Raw genomic sequence first — 19407 nt, 5'->3', positions numbered from 1 at the left:
GGGTAGAAGAGGAGGTAGAGCTCAGACAGGGATGCTTCCAAGCTCTGTCTGTGTGAGAACTTCACCTCAGGTGAGGTTTCTGTCCAGCTGCACTTGGACTGGGGCTTCTCTGCTCTCAGTTCTCTACAGTTTCTTCTCAGGGAAACACCTGAGTTGGATGGTCCTGTGGCTCAAAGACAGGAAACACAGGGCAGATTAGAACACGACTTGTGGGCAGTGGCCTGTGTAACTGCATTCAGAGGAGTTGTTTGAAATAACACTGAAAAGCTCATTGATCTGACCAGTGAACAGAACTTGAGCTTCCCCCAAGTTCCTGATTTCTTTCTTTTCTACAGCAGCAAGGACTCCTCTGCAGTCTACAGCAGCCCCTGCTCCCAGTGCACTCTCAGCCAGCACCAGCTGGAGCTCAAGTAAGAGAGCTGCAGAAAGGTTCTTCTGAAAAGAGAGATGCTCAGGCTGGAGGGTGCTCTAAGACTTGCAATAAGTCTCCCTCAGAGAAGTGTGAACTAACATTGTTCTGCCTTCTCCTCTTCAACAGACAACTGTGTTCAATGTCAACAAATGCCCAACATCAGCTCAGTGAGTGAGTTCCTCCTGCTGGCATTCGCAGACACGCGTGAGCTGCAGCTCCTGCACTTCGTGCTCTTCCTGGGCATCTACCTGGCTGCCCTCCTGGGCAACGGCCTCATCCTCAGTGCCATAGCCTGCCACCACCACCTCCACACTGCCATGTACTTCTTCCTGCTCAACCTCGCCCTCCTTGACCTGGGCTGCATCTCCACCACTCTGCCCAAAGCCATGGCCAATGCCCTCTGGGACACCAGGGCCATCTCCTATCAAGGATGTGCTGCTCAAGTTCTCTTTTTTGTCTTCTTCTTTGGCTCAGAGTTTTCCCTTCTCACCGTCATGGCCTATGACCGCTATGTTGCCATCTGCAAGCCCCTGCATTATGGGAGCCTCCTGGGCAGCAGAGCTTGTGCCCAGATGGCAGCAGCTGCCTGGGGCAGTGGCTTTCTCAATGCTGTCCTGCACACGGCCAACACATTTTCCCTGCCCCTCTGCCAAGGCAACTCTGTTGACCAATTCTTTTGTCAAATTCCCCAGATCATCAAGCTCTCCTGCTCAGATGCCTACCTCAGGGAAGTCGGGGCACTTTTGTTTAGTATTTCTTTAGTCATTGGTTGTTTTGTTTTCATTGTTTTCTCGTATGTGCAGATCTTCAGTGCAGTGCTGAGGATGCCCTCTGAGCAGGGCAAGCACAAGGCCTTTTCCACGTGCCTCCCTCACCTTGCCGTGGTCTCCCTGTTTGTCAGCACTGCCATATTTGCCTACCTGAAGCCCCCCTCCATCTCTTCCCCATCCCTGGACCTGGTGATGACTGTTCTATACTCAGTGTTGCCTCCAGCAGTGAATCCCCTCATTTACAGCATGAGGAACCAGGAGCTCAAACATGCAGCGAGGAAACTATTTTATACCTCTTCCTTCAGCATTAATAATGTGCGTAAAATGGTAATAGGATTTCTGCAAACAAACACTCTTAGTGCAAATTCTTGAAAGTAATTTTCTTTATTATTATTTCCTATAATTGGTTGCTTTGATTTAATGTTATTCTAAGCCTCCTAATTATTATTTTATTATTATTATTATGAAGTCAATAATTTCAAATACCTTTACAATCAATATTCTTGTTTAAATAAAGACAATAAAGAAACTGGGACTATTTCATTAGTCTCTACTGCAGTCTCTTCCCATCGTCAGTGCCTCCAGCAGTGAACCCACTCATCTAAAATATGAAGAACCTGGAACTAAGGGATACAGTGAGGATACTGCTTGAATACATATTCTTCAGCTTTTTTACCTATAACAATAAGCTTATAAAATAGAAATACCTATTTTTCAGAATACTTTAAGGTGCTTTTTTTTTTTTTTTATTTGTCTGTGTTTTTATTTTCACTAGCTTTTTTTTTCAGATATAAATAATATTAATCTTAGCCTCCTACTTAATAAAGATTTACCTATAGAACCAGGCTTCCTGTGTAGATAAACACAATAAAGAATCCAGAAGAAATTCATTGGTCTGAGCTGCAATCTCTTCCTATCCCCTCTAGAGCTGGGGGAGAAGCCCCAGCATGCAGGAGGGGCTCGGGGCCAAGAGCCCAGCTGCCACATGCAGGAGCAGCCCCGGTGGCCCTCGGGGCTGCCCCTCACTGCTCGCTGGGCTCTGCCTCTCTGCTGCCTTGGGGTCGGGGCTGCTGCTTCCCTGGAGCCATGGCCATGGCCAGCAGCAGGACGTGGCCTTTTCCCTGCTTCTCTCTTTTGGTCTCCATATTTTTATCCTGTGCTCTTTTATATGGATAAGCCAACAGATCTCGTGTACCTTGGCAACAGTCCTGTTGTCTGTGCAGTGGCATCCCTTTGGCTGCAGGCAGCAGCAGGCACTGTGCAGCCCTGGGTCACAGCTGGCCTCCCTGCTTGCACCACAGTAACAGGAGGGTCTTGCTCAGGGCAAACCCACAAGCCTGGACACCTCTTTCAAATGTGCTATCGGGAATAGAGCTAAGGGGTTGCTCCCTGCTCTTCTGTTTTCTGGGGATCTTCAGGGAGTGAAGGACACAGGATGAAAGTCCCAGGGTGGTTTGTGGGGAAACAAGGGCAGGACTAAGAGTTCCCTTTATGGGGGCACTTGTCCAAGCAGATGACAACTGGTGTTGGACTCATCAGCATGAGACCACACCCCCTGCAGTGGGGCTGATGGCTGATGCCAGCCTGGAGAGGAATCTGGAGCTTCCAGATGTCAGAGGATCTCCAGGGACAGGGTGCTCAGTGGGTAGTGATTAGAACCTCATAAAATGACTATGCAAGGCTGTTTCAGGTAACAAACAAGGTGAATCTGAGGAGTGCATGGGCAGCTCAGACTGCTCAGGCTGGGTCAGCTGTCACAGCAGGTTCCCCTCCCAGCCTCTTGCCCACCTGCAGCTAACTAACTCCCAGGGTAGAGTGAGAAGCAGAGAAGGCCTTGATGCTGTGCAAGCACTGCTCAGGAACAGTGACTACAGCCATGGGTGACCAACACTGCTCTGGTCACGTATCAGAAACACAGCACCACAGGGGGTGGTCTGCAGACAGTAACTTTGTCCAAGCCAGAACCAGTGCAGTGCCCCTGATGCACAAGAAGGCTCCCTCTAAGCTCGGGAAGGAGCCAGGAAGGTGCTAATAAGCGCCAGGACAATTGAGGACGCCCAAAGGCCCTTCTGAAGGGTCACTGAGTGCCACCTGAGAGGCAGTGCTGGGCAGTGGGGAGGGCCAGGAGAAAGACTTGTGAGAAGGATGTGAGAAACAAGAAAATGTCACTGCCATTGCCCCAGGGCTGCAACAGATCTCTCACAAGACTCCTTTGATGGGGATTTGTGAGCCCAGGGGACAGCAATGAATGTAGCCCGCAGAGTGTGAGCCTGTCCGAGGTGGACTGAGTAGAGCTCAAGTGCTTAGTGTGGTGTGAGCAGGCAGGGGAGAACTCGGCAGCCCCAGGGCACACAAAAGCCCCAGCAAAGGAGCCTGGCGAGTGATTCCTTGCAGCCCTGGGGCAATGGCAGTGACCCCCTTAGCTGTGTCTGCCTCCCAGCCTGCCCAGCATGGCCCTGCAGAGTGCCCCCGTGCCACAGGCACCACAGCCTCCTCACTCTTCAGAGAAGCAATGCCAGCTGGGGCTGGGGCTGGGGCTGGGGCTGCAAGGGAGCTTCCCCTGAGTGTCATCTAGGCCAGCTTCAGGCTTCTGGATATGAGCGTGATCTCCACTGTGCACAAGGAGCTGAGAGACCGCCAACAGGCATGGGGCTGGAACATTGCCTGCAAGGTCCCTCCTGCCCTAGCACCTCACAGGACTGGCACAGAAATGGCTCCTGAGTGTCAGAGAGGCTGGGAGCCCAGCAGGCTTGAAGAATGAAAACCAGCTTACTTCTAGCTGGGCAGGTCCTGGCCCAAAAAGGGGGTGTTTTGTAGGTCTGGTATTATGAGAGCAGAGACGCCTCAGAAGCTGTCAGCCCAGTAGGAAGCGAATGGCTGTTAAGTGTCTGGGAGTTGACTTCTTTCTGAAGTAGCCGACAGCTCAACCCTTGACTCCTGGCTGGGATCTGTGCCTTTAGGCTCAGAACTGATGGGCGCATTGTGCAGGGTGCTCCTACAGACATTTCTCTCCTTCTCCATGCTGGTTCTCCAAACTTCCCCTAAGAAGATGACTGATATGGGGAAGTCAGGAGAAGCCTGGACAACAGAGATGTGAGATTTGTGGGAGGGCAAAGGAACGTGGACAGCAGAAACTAATGATTTTGCAGAGGTAAGAATGTTCAGGTAATGTTGATCCTACCATAAAGCAGATTTAAAGCAGTCATGTGAGGCCCTTGCCCTATTTTAACCTGTAACGTTAGTCCATAGAGCTAATGCTACTTCACACCCTGACATGAATCCACTGCTCTAATATTTGACCACCAGATCCCTTGAAGCCAAAACTAGTCCACAGCCCCATTACATCACCCTTACTCTCTTCTTCACCCTGATCCCTGCCCTTAACGCTACGATGAACACACTCTATTTAGCCCTAGATTTCTTGCAGACCTAAATAAAATCCTAAACCAAAGAACTTGTACATACCCTAACCACAGACCTGACACCACAAGCCGAACACCAAACCCTTCCACTATGCGTTTGATTAATCTCTGTCACAGAAAGGTGAGCCTTAGTCCCTAATCTCATACATGAAAGCCTAACACCCAAAGTCACGGTTCCTTTGCATTAACTTCTTCACATCCAACCCTTTTGCTAACCCTACTCTTAAGCACTTAAGGTGCTTGGCCCTTATCCCATGCACTTAAGGTGCTAGGCCCATGGGGCAGGGTATGAACCATGAGGTTGCTCTGCAGTCACATGGCAGTCAAAGCTGAATGTGAGAGGCCATGGATCTGACCAGCTTGTGGGCCACAAGGAGGAGATGGGTGGGAATGCTGTGATGAGCTCAGCTCTGCCTCAGGATCTCCTGCCCCAGCAGGAGCAATGTGACTGTGGCTGGGACTGTGAGGTCACTTCTGTCTCTGCACTTGATTTGGCAGCAGCAGGACCGTGTCACACAAAGGGACTGTGAGGTCACTTGTGTCTGGAGGTGTCAGGTCAGCCTTGCCTTCTCCCTGGGAGCTGCACTTTTGGGCTGACATCTGGCAGTGGCCCTGCTAGGCCAGCAGAAGGCTCCTGCTTGGCATGCTGACTGGGGGATCCCCTCTACCTCCAGAGCCAGGAGGACCCAGACAGAAAGAAGGCCCCCATATGGGTTGTCCTGTCCCTTCTGCTTAAGTCCATGACTGGGCAGCAGCAGGCACAAGGCTTGGCTGTGTGTAGCCAAGAACCAACCAAGACTTTTCTTAGCACAGTGCTTTGCCTGTCTGCAATCATGGCCTCCAATTATCTGCCTTAACTAGCCCCTGGGGAGGCTTTGATAGTAACAGCCCTCAGTGGGGCCAATTAATACTCTAAGTCACTTCAACTTTTCCTTCTGACTTTACTTTCTCTAGCAGTTACATCACTCTCCTCTCAGTACCTGAGCTTCATAGACTGAGCACCACAATACACCATGGAACTCATTAAAATGCAGAAACTCCTAACATCTCTTCCATAGTTGTCTTCAAGCCTTCACCCCTTGTGCAGCTAATTGCAGAGCTTGCAAGATGTAGCTAAGGAAGAAGATTTCAAAGAACACCTAATAAAAAGACTTTTTTATTTCAAAGGCTGAATTTTTCTGCATTTCAGTTTTGAGAATCATTCTTCTATTGCTATTCATCCAGGTTGACTTCTTTGCAGACCTCCATATGGAGGAAAAGCAGAGCCTCCTGGTCTGACACCTCCACTGCCAACAATGGTCTTCGTCCCTGTAACTCCAGCCCAGCCCAGCATATGAAATCCTTATAAGATAAGTCAGGGGCGCCTTCAGAAAATAAATAACAAAATAAAATAAAATAAAATAAAATAAAATAAAATAAAATAAAATAAAATAAAATAAAATAAAATAAAATAAAATAAAATAAAATAAAATAAAATAAAATAAAATAAAATAAAATAAAATAAAATAAAATAAAATAAAGATTGAAATGACCATTGGATCCTGAGAAATTCAGCCAGAATCTCAGTAGACACCTGGACATCCATGGACTATCTTGGGTCATCTGTGGAAAACTCAGGGTGAAAAATAAAGAAAATATATCATTATTGGCTGTAGCTGCACCCATGAGCTTGGCCTCATTGGGGAAATTGTCCCCTTCCAGACACAGAAACCTACATTGGGTAGAGTGAAAAGAGCTGCCCAGTCAATAGAGTAGGGCAAAGTCCTACTTCCTGTGCTATAGATGCAAAAAGAATTGCATTGTGCCTGACACTACTCTGGGACGTGTCACCCAGGTCAGGCAACTTTACCTTAGTGCTGACAAGGCCATCACTAAACCACGCTCCCAAGCTCTACATCTACACCTTGGCTCTCCAGTCGATGACTCAGCTCTTAGATGGCAATCAGGGAGTCTCGGTTAGCGCGATGCTGCCTCAGGTGCACCACCATGGTAGCCATTGTCACCTGCTGTTCTTCAGCCCTCAGCAAACCCCCAACAGAAGGATTCTGTGGAAGGCCAAGCAAGGTAGACAACTGGTTCATGTCCTTCGTCTCCAAGACAGCTCTGCCAAAGCCCCACCGGTGGTGCCCTCTTCGAACTTTGAAGTTCCCTCTCCTGAAGCAGTCTGTGCCATGGATGCACATAGCCTCCGGGCCAGTCCCAATGGGGTGTTTTTGCCATTCTTTCCCAGTTAGACTCACTTCAGCCTCAAGTACAGTTAACTGTTGGGATCCCCCTGTCACTCCAGAAATACAGGTGGGTTCTACCTCTTTCTAGCTTGATGGCATTAGGGTACTCTGTGCACCAGTGTCCAGTAGAGCCTGATACATTTGTGGGTGTGATGTGTCAGGCCATTAAATATACCCAGTCCAGTAAACCTGATTGTCCCTTTCCTCCCTGCCTCCCCCTGGCTGGAAGCAGGACCCCTCTAGTCCTGCTCATAGTGTTCATTATGGTGCATGGTAGATGACCCACTGGAAACACATCCCACCATGGTAGGGGAGAGGGCACTGACAGCCAAGGGATGCATTTTGGTGCAGGAGCTGGGGCCCAGCAGAGACAAGGAGTCAAGGCAGGGGGGTGGGGGAGGCCAGCAGAAGCAGCCCAAGGGGTGGTGCTGCTGGTGAGGACACGTTTGTGGCAGCAGCCTGAGTGGGCAGCAGCTGTGCGCAGGCCAGGGGAGGCCAGGAAGCGCATGCCAAGAGCGCTCCTGCCAGCAGAGCCAAGGCCGGGGCCAAGCCCAAGGGCAGAGGCAGGCCCAGGGCAGGGGGCTGCAAGGGCCATGCTGAGCTCCCTGCCCCTGCAGCAGTCACCCTGCCCTCAGCACATGTGCTGGCGGGCACGCACGGGGAGGGGCTGGCTTGCATCAGAGAGCAGTAAGGAGGGCTCTGGAGAGGGCCGGAGTCAGGCGGGTGGCAGAGCTCCATGCAGGGGCTGGTTGGTGGTCCCCTCTGCTGCGGCCAGTGCACACAGTGTAACAGGAGGAGGGCAGGCAGGGCTCGTGGCCATGGGGTACAGCCTGGCCCTGGACACTCCATGAGCGCCTTGCAGGTCCTGGCAGGCTGCGGGGAAGGGACGAATGCCCTGGGCCCCCTTCCTTCTCTGCCCAGGCCAACAAGGGCCCAGAGCGGCCTCCTCTCCTCTGCCCCTGCAGCTCTGGGCTCCCTTGGCGCAGCCCTGGCTCTGCAGCACCAAGCCCTGCTGGGAGCCCTCCCCTGCATGCTGCCACCGCTCCCTGACGCTGCTGTTGCCCTCTGCCGGGCACTGCCCAGCCCAGCACCTGCCCAACTCTCTCCTCCTCCCTGCCCTCTTCCCAGCCCAGCAGCCCAGGCTGAGCTGGCCCCAGGGCAGTGCCCACCGCAGGCTGCTGCAGGGCTTTGGGCACGGCCACCACAGCCCCAGCCCCTCACAAGGCACCACAACTGCTGGCAAAAAGGCGGCTCTGGGCCTCGCCAGCAGCCCCCGCACAAGGGCCAGCCCCAGCTCAAGAGATGGAGGTCCATGAAGCTGCAGGAGCCCTGCTCTCTTGCCTGGCAGATCCCCAGCACACAGTGCCTGTGCCCCGCAGGGCAGCCCCGCTCCCCAGGCCAGCACAAGAGGCCTGGCCCAGCCACAGAGCAGCCTGCCCTGAGCAAGGGCCTGCACAAAGAGCTTTCTCCTTCTCATTTCTCCTTTTATATAGGCCCAGCAATGCTGCCCTGCTCTTCCCCAGGGCCATCCCTGCTCCCAGAGAGCCTTACCCAGGGCAGTGTGTCCGTGCTGGCCTGGACAGCCGTTGCTTCTTCCATCCCTGTGCTCCCCACAGGGCCGCAAGCTGGCGGTGCTGCTGTGAGAGCCAGGGGCTGTGGTGCCCTGGGACCCCCACGGGTCTCCCCCCTGCCCATGCTGCTCAGGGTGAGCAGCAGACCTACGTCCATGGGGATCTCTGCTGCTGAGCCCCTTTGCATCTGCCCTGATGGCTCAGCAGCACAGGGCAGTGCTGGGCAGGGCCATGGGGTGTCTCTGAGGGCATAAAGAGCAGGCGAGTGCTGCACCAGACCTGGCCCACAGCACTTCAAAATGCTTATCCTCAGTTACTTTGCAGTCTTATGGGCCTTTGCCTGCTGGGTCTTCAACACCTTTGCTGGCATTGCAGAGCCCTCCTTTAGCCCATGGACTCCTCAGATTCCTCTTTCCCTTTAACAGACCCTTCTTTGCATGGTCACACATTTTATGAGGTTCTAATCACTACCCACTGAGCACATTGTCCCTGCAGATCCCCTGACATCTCCTGGCAGCTCCAGATTCCTCTCCAGGCTGCAATCTGCCGCCTGCCCCGCTGCAGGGGGTGCAGTCCCATGCAGATAAATTTAAGATCAGTTGTCATCTCCTTAGGCAAGTTCTACCATAACTGAAGCTCTTGGTCCTGCCCTTGATTCCTCAGGAACCACACTGGGACTTTCAGCCTGTGTCCCTCACTCCATGACTAATCTCCAGAATAGAGAAGAGAAGGGAGCAACCCCTTGGCTGTGTTCCTGATAGCATATTTGGAAGAGGTGTCCAGGGTTCTGGGTTTGGCCTGAACAGCCCCTCTTGTTACTGTGGTGCTAGCAGGGAGGCAGCTGTGACCCAGGGTTGCACACTGCCTGCTGCTGCCTGCAGTCACAAGGATGCCACTGCAGAGAGAACAGGACTGTCACCAAGGTACATGAGATCTAAGAGGTTATCCAAATGTAAGAGCACAAGAGAACAATGAGGAAACCAAAAGAGAGCAGCAGGGAAAAGGCCACGTCCTGCTGCTGGTCATGGTCAGGGCTCCAGGAAAGCAGCAGCCCCGACCCCAAGGCAGCAGAGAGGCAGAGCCCAGCGGGCAGTGAGGGGCAGCCCCGAGGGCCACCGGGGCTGCTCCTGCATGTGGCAGCTGGGCTCTTGGTCCTGAGCCTCTCCTGCGTGCTGGGGCTACACTCCAAGCTCCAGAGATGATGGGAAGAGAGGGATACTGAGATCAGTTCATTTCTGATAGCTTCTTTAATGTCTTTATTTACACTGGAAGACTAGTACAACAGGTAGATTAGATGTTTTGGTCAAAGTATATGAATTAATTAACAAGCAGGATGTTAAGAATAACATTAGTGAAATAATGATAAAAAAGAAATGATATGGATCACAATAATTTCACATAATTATGGTTATATATTATATACAAATTATTAATGCTTCAGAGGCATGTATAAGAAAAGTATCCTAACTCCATACTTTAGGTCCTTGTTTCTCACGCTGTAGATGAGGGGGTTCAGGGCTGGAGGCAGCACCGAGTACAGAAAAGCCACCACCAGGTCATGGGATGGGGAGGAGATCGAGGGGGGCTTCAGGTAGGAAAATATGCCAGTGCTGACCATCAGGGAGACAAAAGACAGGTGAGGGAGGCACGTGGAAAAGGCTTTGTGCTGGCCCTGCTCAGAGGGCATCCTCAGCACTGCCCTGAAGATCTGCACGTAGGACACCACAATGAAAATAAAACAACCAAAGCCTAAAGAAACATTAAATGCAAGTGCCCCGACTTCCCTGAAGTAGGCATCTGAGCAGGAGAGCTTGAGGATGTGGGGGATCTCACAGAAGAACTGGTCCACAGCATTGCCTTGGCAAAAGGGCAGGGAAAATGTGTTGGCCGTGTGCAGGACAGCATTGAGAAAGCCACTGCCCCAGGCAGCTGCTGCCATCTGGGCACAAGCTCTGCTGCCCACGAGGCTCCCGTAGTGCAGGGGCTTGCAGATGGCAATGTAGCGGTCGTAGGCCATGATGGTGAGGAGACAGTACTCTGAACCAAAGAAGAAGAATAAAAAGAAGAACTGAGCAGCACAGCCTTGATAGGAGATGGCCCTGGTGTCCCAGAGGGCATTGGCCATGGCTTTGGGCAGAGTGGTGGAGATGGATCCCACATCGAGGAGGGCGAGGTTGAGGAGGAAGAAGTACATGGGGGTGTGGAGGCGGTGGTGGCAGGCTACAGCGCTGAGGATGAGGCCGTTGCCCAGGAGGGCAGCCAGGTAGATGCCCAGGAAGAGCGCGAAGTGCAGGAGCTTCAGCTCACGTGTGTCTGTAAATGCCAGCAGCAAGAACTCACTCACAGAGCTGATGTTGGGCATTTTCTGATATATGTACTCTGCCCTTGGGAGGCCTCACTTGGAGTCCTGCATCCATAACTGGGGCTCCCAGCACTAGAAGGGTGTGGGTTTGTTAGAACAAATCCAGAGGAGGGCCACAAAGATGATCAAGGGGTTGGAGCATGTCTCCTATGAAGAAAGACTGAGAGAGCTGGGGCTGTTCAGCCTGGAGAAAAGAAGACTCCGGGATGACCTCTTTGTGGCCTTTCAGTACTTAAAGGGAGCTTATAAAAAGATGGAGAGTGACTCTTTGCTCAATTAGATAATGATAGGACAAGGGTGAATGGTTTTAAGCTAAAAGGGGGGAGATTTAGATTAGAGGTTACGAGGAAACTCTTCACTCAGAGGGAGGTGAGGAACTGAAACAGGTTGCTGAGAGACCTTAGGGATGTCCCATCCCTGGAGCTGATCAAGAGCAGGTTAGATGATGCCCTGGGCAACCTGATCTCATGGGGGGCATCCCTGCTTATGGCCAGGGGGTTGGAGCTAGGTGACCTTTAAGGTCCCTTCCAACAGGAGCCATTCTCTGATTCTATGGTCTCACTAGCTATACCTCAAGCATGCCTCCCATGCCATCAGCCTTCCTGTGGTCTATCACCTGACCAGAACAGAAGGTGCCTCACCATCATCTTCAATTCCAAGTGCATGCTTCTGCCGTTTACGATCCCTATCTGTGCCACATTCCTCCTGCAGGTCCGTCAGCTCCAGAGACAGAAGTGACCTCCCAGCCTCCTTCACAGCCATTGCTTCCTGCAGGCCCAGCAGATCCAGAGGCACATCTGACCTCATCCCAGCATTCCCAGCCAGCTCCTCCTTGTGGCCTTTGATCTGATCACATACCTGTCACCTCACGTGCCTCTTCCAATGCCATGGGACTGCTGCAGGACCTCACAGTCCCTGCCCTGCCCCAAGGGGACAAGCAGCTGAACTTAGGGATAGGAGTGGGGTTGAAGCTGAGATGTGCTGTGTGCATGCTGGAGCGCTTTGGGGGTTAGATTATCAGGTTAATGTTTAGGACTTAGAGGTCACCCTCCAGGGTCAAAGGAATGGCAAAGCATCGAGGGAGGGATTAGTGTTGTGCTTAAGGATCCTGCTCAAGATTTAGGATAAGGGCAAACTTTGAGGACTTCAGTTTAGGTCTGGTTTGGGGGCTAAGGCTAAGGCTGGCTTTTTATTCCTTGATTAGGCTTTATCATTCTTCTGCTTGCCCTCCTATTAGCAGATGAGTTTGACATCTGCCATTTCCATGTTCTGAGGAATGTCTTTGATCTATCTGTCCTTTCCAAGGTCTTTGAGATAGGTCTTATGATGACATCTGCAGATACACTTGAACTTCTCTCACCCTTCCCGTACCACCTTTAAGAAACCTGAAGCGTGACCAGGAGGATGATATTTGCTTGGCAAAGGGTTTTGTTAAAATCTCTGAGGAGGGCTGTTATGGGCTTCTCACAGACTGTGATGGCAGTATCTTAGAAAACAGTGACACTCGTGAGGACAGAAGAACAGGTGGATAAGGCCTTGGCCTGCCAATACAGGACACACACACACCTGAAATCTGCATGAGAGGGAAGATTGGATTCAAAATGTAGATTATGAAATCAAAGACCATGAGTATCACCGTGGCACTGCAGGACAGCTCCAGCAATGGGGCAAAACCACACAAGAGGTGTCTATGACACTAGGGCCACAGAACAGTAGCTGGAGAAGGAGAAGGAATTAGTGTACATGAGAGAAATTCCCCTGGTTCAGGTACAGCTGCCTTCTGGTGCCTGACCTTCCACTACTCGAGCCTTGCAGAGAACCGGGGTGGCATACAGCCCAGGGCTGACTGTAGGACATGGTCCCCAGCAGGAAGCACTGCGGTCATGCAGGAGATGCATCTGAGAGTGCTGCCACCTCTGTGAGCAAAGGGGGTGCTGTCCCCAGCCAGGAAGATGGCCAGCATCTGGCACAGGGTGCTGGAGCTGTACAAGGTCTGCAAGGAGGACAACTCTCCCCCAGGAAGAAGGCCACAGGCATCGGCAGGTGTTTGGTGTCAGGCACCAGCACAGTGATGAGGGTGTTCCACATCCCAGTCACCGTGCTGCTCAAGTAAGAGAGGAAGAAGAGATATGGGTAGAGGATCTTCCACATAGGAAATTGATGAGCTGGTTCATCCACTGGAGAACCAAGCTGTAAATGTAGAGCTTAGGAGCGTGGTTTAGTGATGGACTTGTCAGCACTAAGGTAAAGTTGCCTGACCTGGGTTACACGTCCCAGAACAGTGTCAGGCACAATGCAATTCTTTTTGCCTTCTGCATCTATAGCACAGCAAGTAGGACTTTGCCCTACTCTATTGACTGGGCAGCTCTTTTCACTTTACTCAATTTAGGTTTGTGTGGCTGGAACGGAACAATTTCCGCAATGAGGCCAGGCTCATGGGTACAGCTACAGCCAATAAAGAAATATTTTCTTTATTTTTCACCCTGAGTTTTCCACAGATGACCCAATATAGTCCATGGATATCTAGGTGTCTACTGAGATTCAGGCTGAATTTCTCAGGATCCAATGGTCATTTCAATCTTATTCTATTTATTTTATTTTATTTTATTTTATTTTATTTTATTTTATTTTATTTTATTTTATTTTATTTTTATTTTATTTTATTTTATATTTTTATTTTCTTTTATTATTTTCTGAACACACCCCTGACTTCTCTTAGAAAGGTTTTCATGTGCTGAACTGTGCTGCAGTTACAGGGACAAAGACCACTGCTGGCAGTGGAGCTGTCAGACCAGCACACTCTGCTCTTCGTCCCGATGAAGGTCTCCAAAGAAGTCACCCTGGATGAATAGCAATAGGAGAATGATGTTCAAAACTGAAATGCAGCAAAATTCAGCCTTTGAAACAAGAAAATTTTTTTATTGGTTGCTCTTTGAAATCTTCCTTAATTACATCTTGCAGCTCTGCAATTATCTGCAAAAGGAATGAAGGCTTGAAGAAAACTATCAAAGAGATGTTAGGTGTTTCTGCATTTTAATGAGTTCCATGGTGCATTTTGGTGTTGAGTCTGTGAAGTTCAGGTACTGGGAGGTGAATGATGCAACTGCTAGAGAAAGTAAAGTCAGAAGGAAAAGTTGAAGTGACTCGGAGTATTAATGGGCCCCACTGAGGGCTGTTACTAACAAAGCCTCCCCAGGGCCTTGTTAGGGAAGATAATTGGAGGCCATGATTGCAGACAGGCAAAGCACTGTGCTGAGAGAAGTCTTGGTTGGTTTTGGTGATGCAGAAGAGCCAAGGGTTGGCCCCAGGCGCTGGAACAGGAGATCCTGCACCCCACGTCTGCCTCAAGGCTCTTGCTGGGGCCTGTGGGCTGTGGTGGGCAGTGTGATGCCGTGCGAAGAACAGTGGCGTGAAACCTCTGAGCTGCTGCACAGAGCTGAAAAGAATCTAATAGGCCCCATCACAATGAATATAACATATCACATTGTAAGCTCTAGCCAAGGGGACAAAAACTTCAGGGCTGTTAGGTCCTTCCCTTCTTACCAGCACCCTCTGCCTTCTCCTCTGCAGGCTTTCCAAAGCTGTCCCAAACATTGCCCTATTTTCTTGAAGTCTGCAGACACCCATCTCTTTCCACAACCTTGGTCTCATCCCTTTCTTTCTCCGATGCCTCATCAGCCCTCACCAGCTGTTCCTTGTAGCACAAAGCTATTGTCTCATCAGAGGGTGACCTCTGGCACCACAGAATGACCCTTTCAGGGACATTCCTCCCTCCTTGTGACAAGTGCCAGCCTTCCATGGAACACTTTGTGGCACTTTTTTCTCTCCTTCTCTTTCCTACTACCAAAGAAAGCTCCACCAGAGTGGAAACTACTCCTGAAGTAGGCATCCCAACCTGTCAGCCTTCTTGCATCGAGCCAAGCAGACACAAGTCACCTCAGCAGCAGCTTCCAAGCCAGGGGCCTGCTGCTGGGCTTGCAGCTTCTTGGCTAGACACAGCCAAGCCTTGTGCCTCCTGCTGCCCACTCATGGACTCAAGCAGAAGGGACAGGACAACCCATGTTGGGGCCTTCTTTCTGCCTGGGTCCTCCTAGGTCTGGAGGCAGAGGGGATCCCCCAGTCAGCATGCCAAGCAGGTGCCTTCTGCTGGCCTAGTAGGGCCACTGCCAGATGTCAGCCCAAAAGTGCAGATCTCAGGGAGAATCCAAGGATGACCTGTCAGCAAATCAGAGTTAAATGACTTCCCAGTCCTTTTCCGTGACACGTTCCTGCTGCTGCCCTATCAAGTGCAGAGACAGAAGTGACCTCACAGTCCCTGCCACAGTCACATTCCTGCTGCTGGGTCAGGAGATGCTGAGGCAGAGCTGAGCTCCTCAGAGCATTCCCACCCATCTCCTCCTTGTGGCCCACAAGCTGATCAGATCAGGGTGAACAAGAGAGTAAAGATAAGGGAAGGGGGCTATGGGCTGAGTTTTGGCTTCAAGGGATACTTTGAGGTCAGGCATAAGAATAGTGGATTCCTGTCAGAGCGTGGACTAGCATTTATGTTTTGGAGTTAATGTCACTGGTTAAAATATGTTTTTTAAGTCACAGTTCCAGCAGAATCAATATTGCCTGAATGTTCTAACATCACAGAAATCATTAATTTCTGCTGGCCAATCTCCTCTTTCCTCCCTCAAATCTCACATCTCTCCTGGCCAGGCTTTTCCTGACTTTCGCATATCAGTCATTTTCTTAGGGGTAGCTTTCTGTTGGCTTTCATAGGCCTCAGTGGCAGAGACAGCAGCCATAGCCATGGACAGAAAGACCTGAGTCCTGATGGGACTCACAGCCTTGCCACAGCCATTGCTCCTCTCCACACCAGGCTGTCTGAGGGACTCCTGGACTTCCAAATCTTCTGCTGCCAGATGCAGACCCTTCTGTGGGTAGTGTCACATTCGATCTGAGCTGAGTCTGATAACTCAGATCTTCTTGGTGGCCATGCGGCTCATAAGGAGCTCTGTAGGAAGCTGGCCTGGTTCCTGGTGAGCAGGCACCACTTCTCGTATGGCATCCCTCATGTTGCCCAGGCCCTCCTCCTCCTGGGCACTGCTCACACAGCAGGGTCCCAGTCTGCCCTGATGTCTGTGGTTCCTCTTCCTCTGGTTCAGGATCGGGCTCTTCTCCTTGTAAATGTCAGGAGGTTTGTGTAGGCAAAATCCTGCAGTTTCTCAAGGTTGCCCCACACTGATGTTCCATTCTGTTTGCTGTTAATGTTTGCAGGCAGATGGCTCACCCTGACTATGCTGTTTCTCACAAGGTAACAGTAACAGAAGGTTGCAGGACAGTTTGGATTATACAGCAGGAACTATTTGAATGGAATTACAGCACAGAATCAGTGAAGGGTTGGGGATAGAAGGCTGCCAGATTCCACTTTTTCTGTTCTTCCTTCTCATGCATGATGTTACTTTGTCTGGAACTGCGTCCTATATACAAAACACTGCACTGTATCATCTAATAGGAAGGAAATTAAGTCTATCCCAGCCAACACATGGTCAATATCCACCCTATATTCCATACCATCTGCACCATGCTCAGCTCCAGTACTTTCCAATTAATCACCACCACCTTTTCTCAGATGATACACACACAGATATATCATGCCCTTAGTCTGTGAGTGTCCTGGAGTTGGCTAGGATCCAGATAATTTTCCTCCTAGTAGCTGGTATGAAGCTGTGTTTTGGATTTAGCATGAGTACTCAGTACTAAGGCCAGTCCTCTTTAATATCTTTATCAATGATCTGGATGAGGGGATCGAGTGCACCCTCACTAAATTTGCAGATGACACCAGGGTAGGTGCGTGTGTCAATCTGCTCGAGAGTAGGAAAGCTCTGCAGGAGGATCTGGATAGGCTGGTCTGATGGGCTGAGGCCAACTGCATGAAGTTCAACAAGGCCAAGTGCCGGGTCCTGCACCTGGGGCACAATAACCCCAAGCAGAGCTACAGGCTGGGAGATGAGTGGTTGGAAAGCTGCCAGGCGGAGAAGGACCTGGGAGTATTGGTGGATAGTCAGCTGAACAAGAGTCAGCAGTGTGCTTATGTGGCCAAGAAGGCCAACGGCATCCTGGCTTGTATCAGAAGCAGTGTGGCCAGCAGGGCTAAGGAAGTGATTGTCCCCCTGTACTCGGCTCTGGTGAGGCCACACCTCGAGTACTGTGTTCAGTTTTGGGCCCCTCACTACAAGAAGGACATCGAGGTGCTCCAGCAAGTCCAGAGAAAACACAAAGCTGGTGAGGGATCTGGAGTCCTATGAGGAGTGGCTGAGGGAGCTGGGCTTGTTCAGCCTGGAGAAGAGGAGGCTCAGGGGTGACCTTTTTGCTCTCTACAGCTACCTCAAAGGAGGCTGTAGCGAGGTGGGGGTGGTCTGTTCTCCCACATGCCCAGTGACAGGATGAGGGGGAATGGGCTAAAGTTGCACGAGGGGTGTTTTAGGTTGGATATTAGGAAGAAATTCTTTACCGAGAGGGTTGTTACGCATTGGAATGGGCTGCCTAGGGAAGTGGTGGAGTCATCATCCTTGGAGGTCTTTAAAAGGTGTTTAGATGTTGAACTTAGTGATATGGTTTAGTGGAGGACTTGTTAGTGTTAGGTCACAGGTTGGACTCAATGATCTTGAGGTCTCTTCCAACCTAGACAATTCTGTGATTCTGTGATTCTGTGGGAAGAAGAGCTTGGCCAGCAGAAACATGATTTCATAGAAGTACGATGGTTTATGTAATGTAGATGCTGTGGTACAACTGAAGTAAAACAGTCACATATGGCCCTTTCCTTACTTGAAACAGTCATTTTAATCACTAAACATAAATGCTACTACAGTACTCTGAAAGGAATCATTTCTTTTTTTCCTCTTGCTAACCATAATGCCTTCCCTTAACACTAACATGAAAATGCTCTATTTAACCCTAGACTCCTTGGCAGACCTAAAAAACCCTAAACCGTAGGTCTTGTTTATGCCTTAACCACAGACCTGACACCACTAGCAGGACAACACACACTCCCACTAAAACTTTGCTTATTCTCCAAACCAGAAAGAGAAAAACAGGTACCTATGGAGCAAGAGAGAGGTCAGCTCTCCCACAGGATCTGATGGCCCAGCAGGAGGAATGTGACTGTGGCAGGGACTGTGAGGTCACTTCTGTCTCTGCACTTGATAGGGCAGCAGCAGGAACGTGTCACAGAAAGGGACTGTGAGGTCACTTGTGTCTGGAGGTGGCAGGTCACCCTTGATTTTGAGAAGTCAAGGCACTTGCTTGGCATGCTGACTGGGGGATCCCCTCTGCCTCCAGACCCAGGAGGACCCAGGCAGAAAGAAGGCCCCCAGATGGGTTGTCCTGTCCCTTCTGCTTGAGTCCATGAGTGGGCAGCAGGAGGCACAAGGCTTGGCTGTGTCTAGCCAAGAAGCTGCAAGGCCAGCAGCAGGCCCCTGGTTAGGAAGCTGCTGCTGAGGTGACTTGGGTCTGGTTGGCTGAGAGGCCGCAAGGAGCCTGCTGGGTTGGGATGCCTACTTCAAGAGGCGTTTCCACCCTCATCGAGCTTTCTGTGGTAATAGGAAAGAGCAGGAGAGAAAAAACAGCCACAAAGTGAAACTTGAAGTGTAGCTCTGACTATGAGCTGGAAGAAATATCCAGGGGAACAACTGGTCTTGCTGGTAGAGACTGAGGAAAAGAAGGCATTATGTTCCTCAGGTTTTGTCATCAGGTTTTTCCATACACCCATTAAAGATGACCATTCTTCTAAATCCTCTTTTATAAAAGTATTTATATACACTTTTTTGTTTGTTTATTTGTTTCTTTTGTGGTTTTTTTTTTTTTTTTTTTTTTTTTTTTTTGACGGTAGTAGATGGATTGAGCTCCAGCTGGGCTTTGGCCCTTCTAATTTTCATCTGCACAGCCCCATAATATTCAGGACGCAGCTCCAGACAAACTGACAGCATGCATGAGAAGGAAGCACAGAAGAGGTGGAACCTGGCAGCCTTCCATCCCCTACTCTCCTGTGATTCTATGCTGCACTTTTTTTCAGCTTCTTACTCCTGTATTATCCAAACGTTCCATGCAGCTCCTGATGCTGCTGTCTTGTCAGAGACAGCACAGACACAGGAAGGTTGAACTATCTGCCTGCAGACATGAACACCTGACAGAATGGAGCATCTGTCCAGTGGAATCTTGAGAAACTGCAGTAGTTTGCCTAAAGGAACATCTTGAACAATAAGTGCCTAGTCCTGTGCCAGCGGAAGAGGAACTACACATCAGGGCAGACTCTACTGAGGGAGCAGTGACCAGGAGGAGGAGGGCCTGGGCACCACGAGGGATGCCTTATGAGCTGTGGTGCCTGCTCACCAGGAACCAGGCCAGCTTCCTACAGAGCTGCCTTATGAGGAGCAGGACCTCCAAGAAAATCTGAGTTATCATACTCAAGCTCAGATCCAGTGTGGCACCACACAGAAGAGGGTCTGCAGCCCTCAGGAAGTACAGGTCTGGGAGTCCCTAGGACAGCCTGGTGTGAAAAGGATCAAGGGCTCTACGAGGGCTCAAAGTCACAACCCAGGTCTTTGTGTCCATGGCTATGGCTGTTGTCTCTGCCACTGAGGTCCATGAGGAGACAG

General features: G+C 50.5%; 3 protein-coding genes across 3 annotated transcripts in view; 1 reads left to right on the top strand and 2 right to left on the bottom strand.

Annotated features, from left to right (window-relative positions):
* Positions 1-19407, bottom strand: part of LOC309888271 (olfactory receptor 14C36-like) — a gene marked incomplete at both ends in the record, with an annotated part of 73212 nt that overhangs the window by 48249 nt on the left and 5556 nt on the right. The gene's annotated exons all lie outside the window — the stretch shown is intronic.
* LOC309888150 (olfactory receptor 14C36-like) lies at positions 562-8475 on the top strand (the record flags this gene model as incomplete). The annotated part of the gene is made up of 2 exons (XM_082780391.1): positions 562-1509; positions 8449-8475. The coding sequence occupies 2 exons, from the start codon at positions 562-564 to the stop codon at positions 8473-8475; spliced, it is 975 nt and encodes a 324-aa protein (XP_082636517.1).
* On the bottom strand, positions 9833-10597 carry LOC309888149 (olfactory receptor 14C36-like; the record flags this gene model as incomplete). The annotated part of the gene is made up of 1 exon (XM_082780390.1): positions 9833-10597. One exon carries the CDS (start codon positions 10595-10597, stop codon positions 9833-9835), a length of 765 nt encoding a protein of 254 aa, XP_082636516.1.

Source organism: Aythya marila, assembly GCF_965140915.1.
Source record: "Aythya marila genome assembly, chromosome: 28".
NCBI classification, from domain to species: domain Eukaryota; kingdom Metazoa; phylum Chordata; class Aves; order Anseriformes; family Anatidae; genus Aythya; species Aythya marila.
The sequence above is the reverse complement of the archived record's forward strand: the minus strand, read 5'-3'. Positions and strand labels throughout refer to the sequence as shown.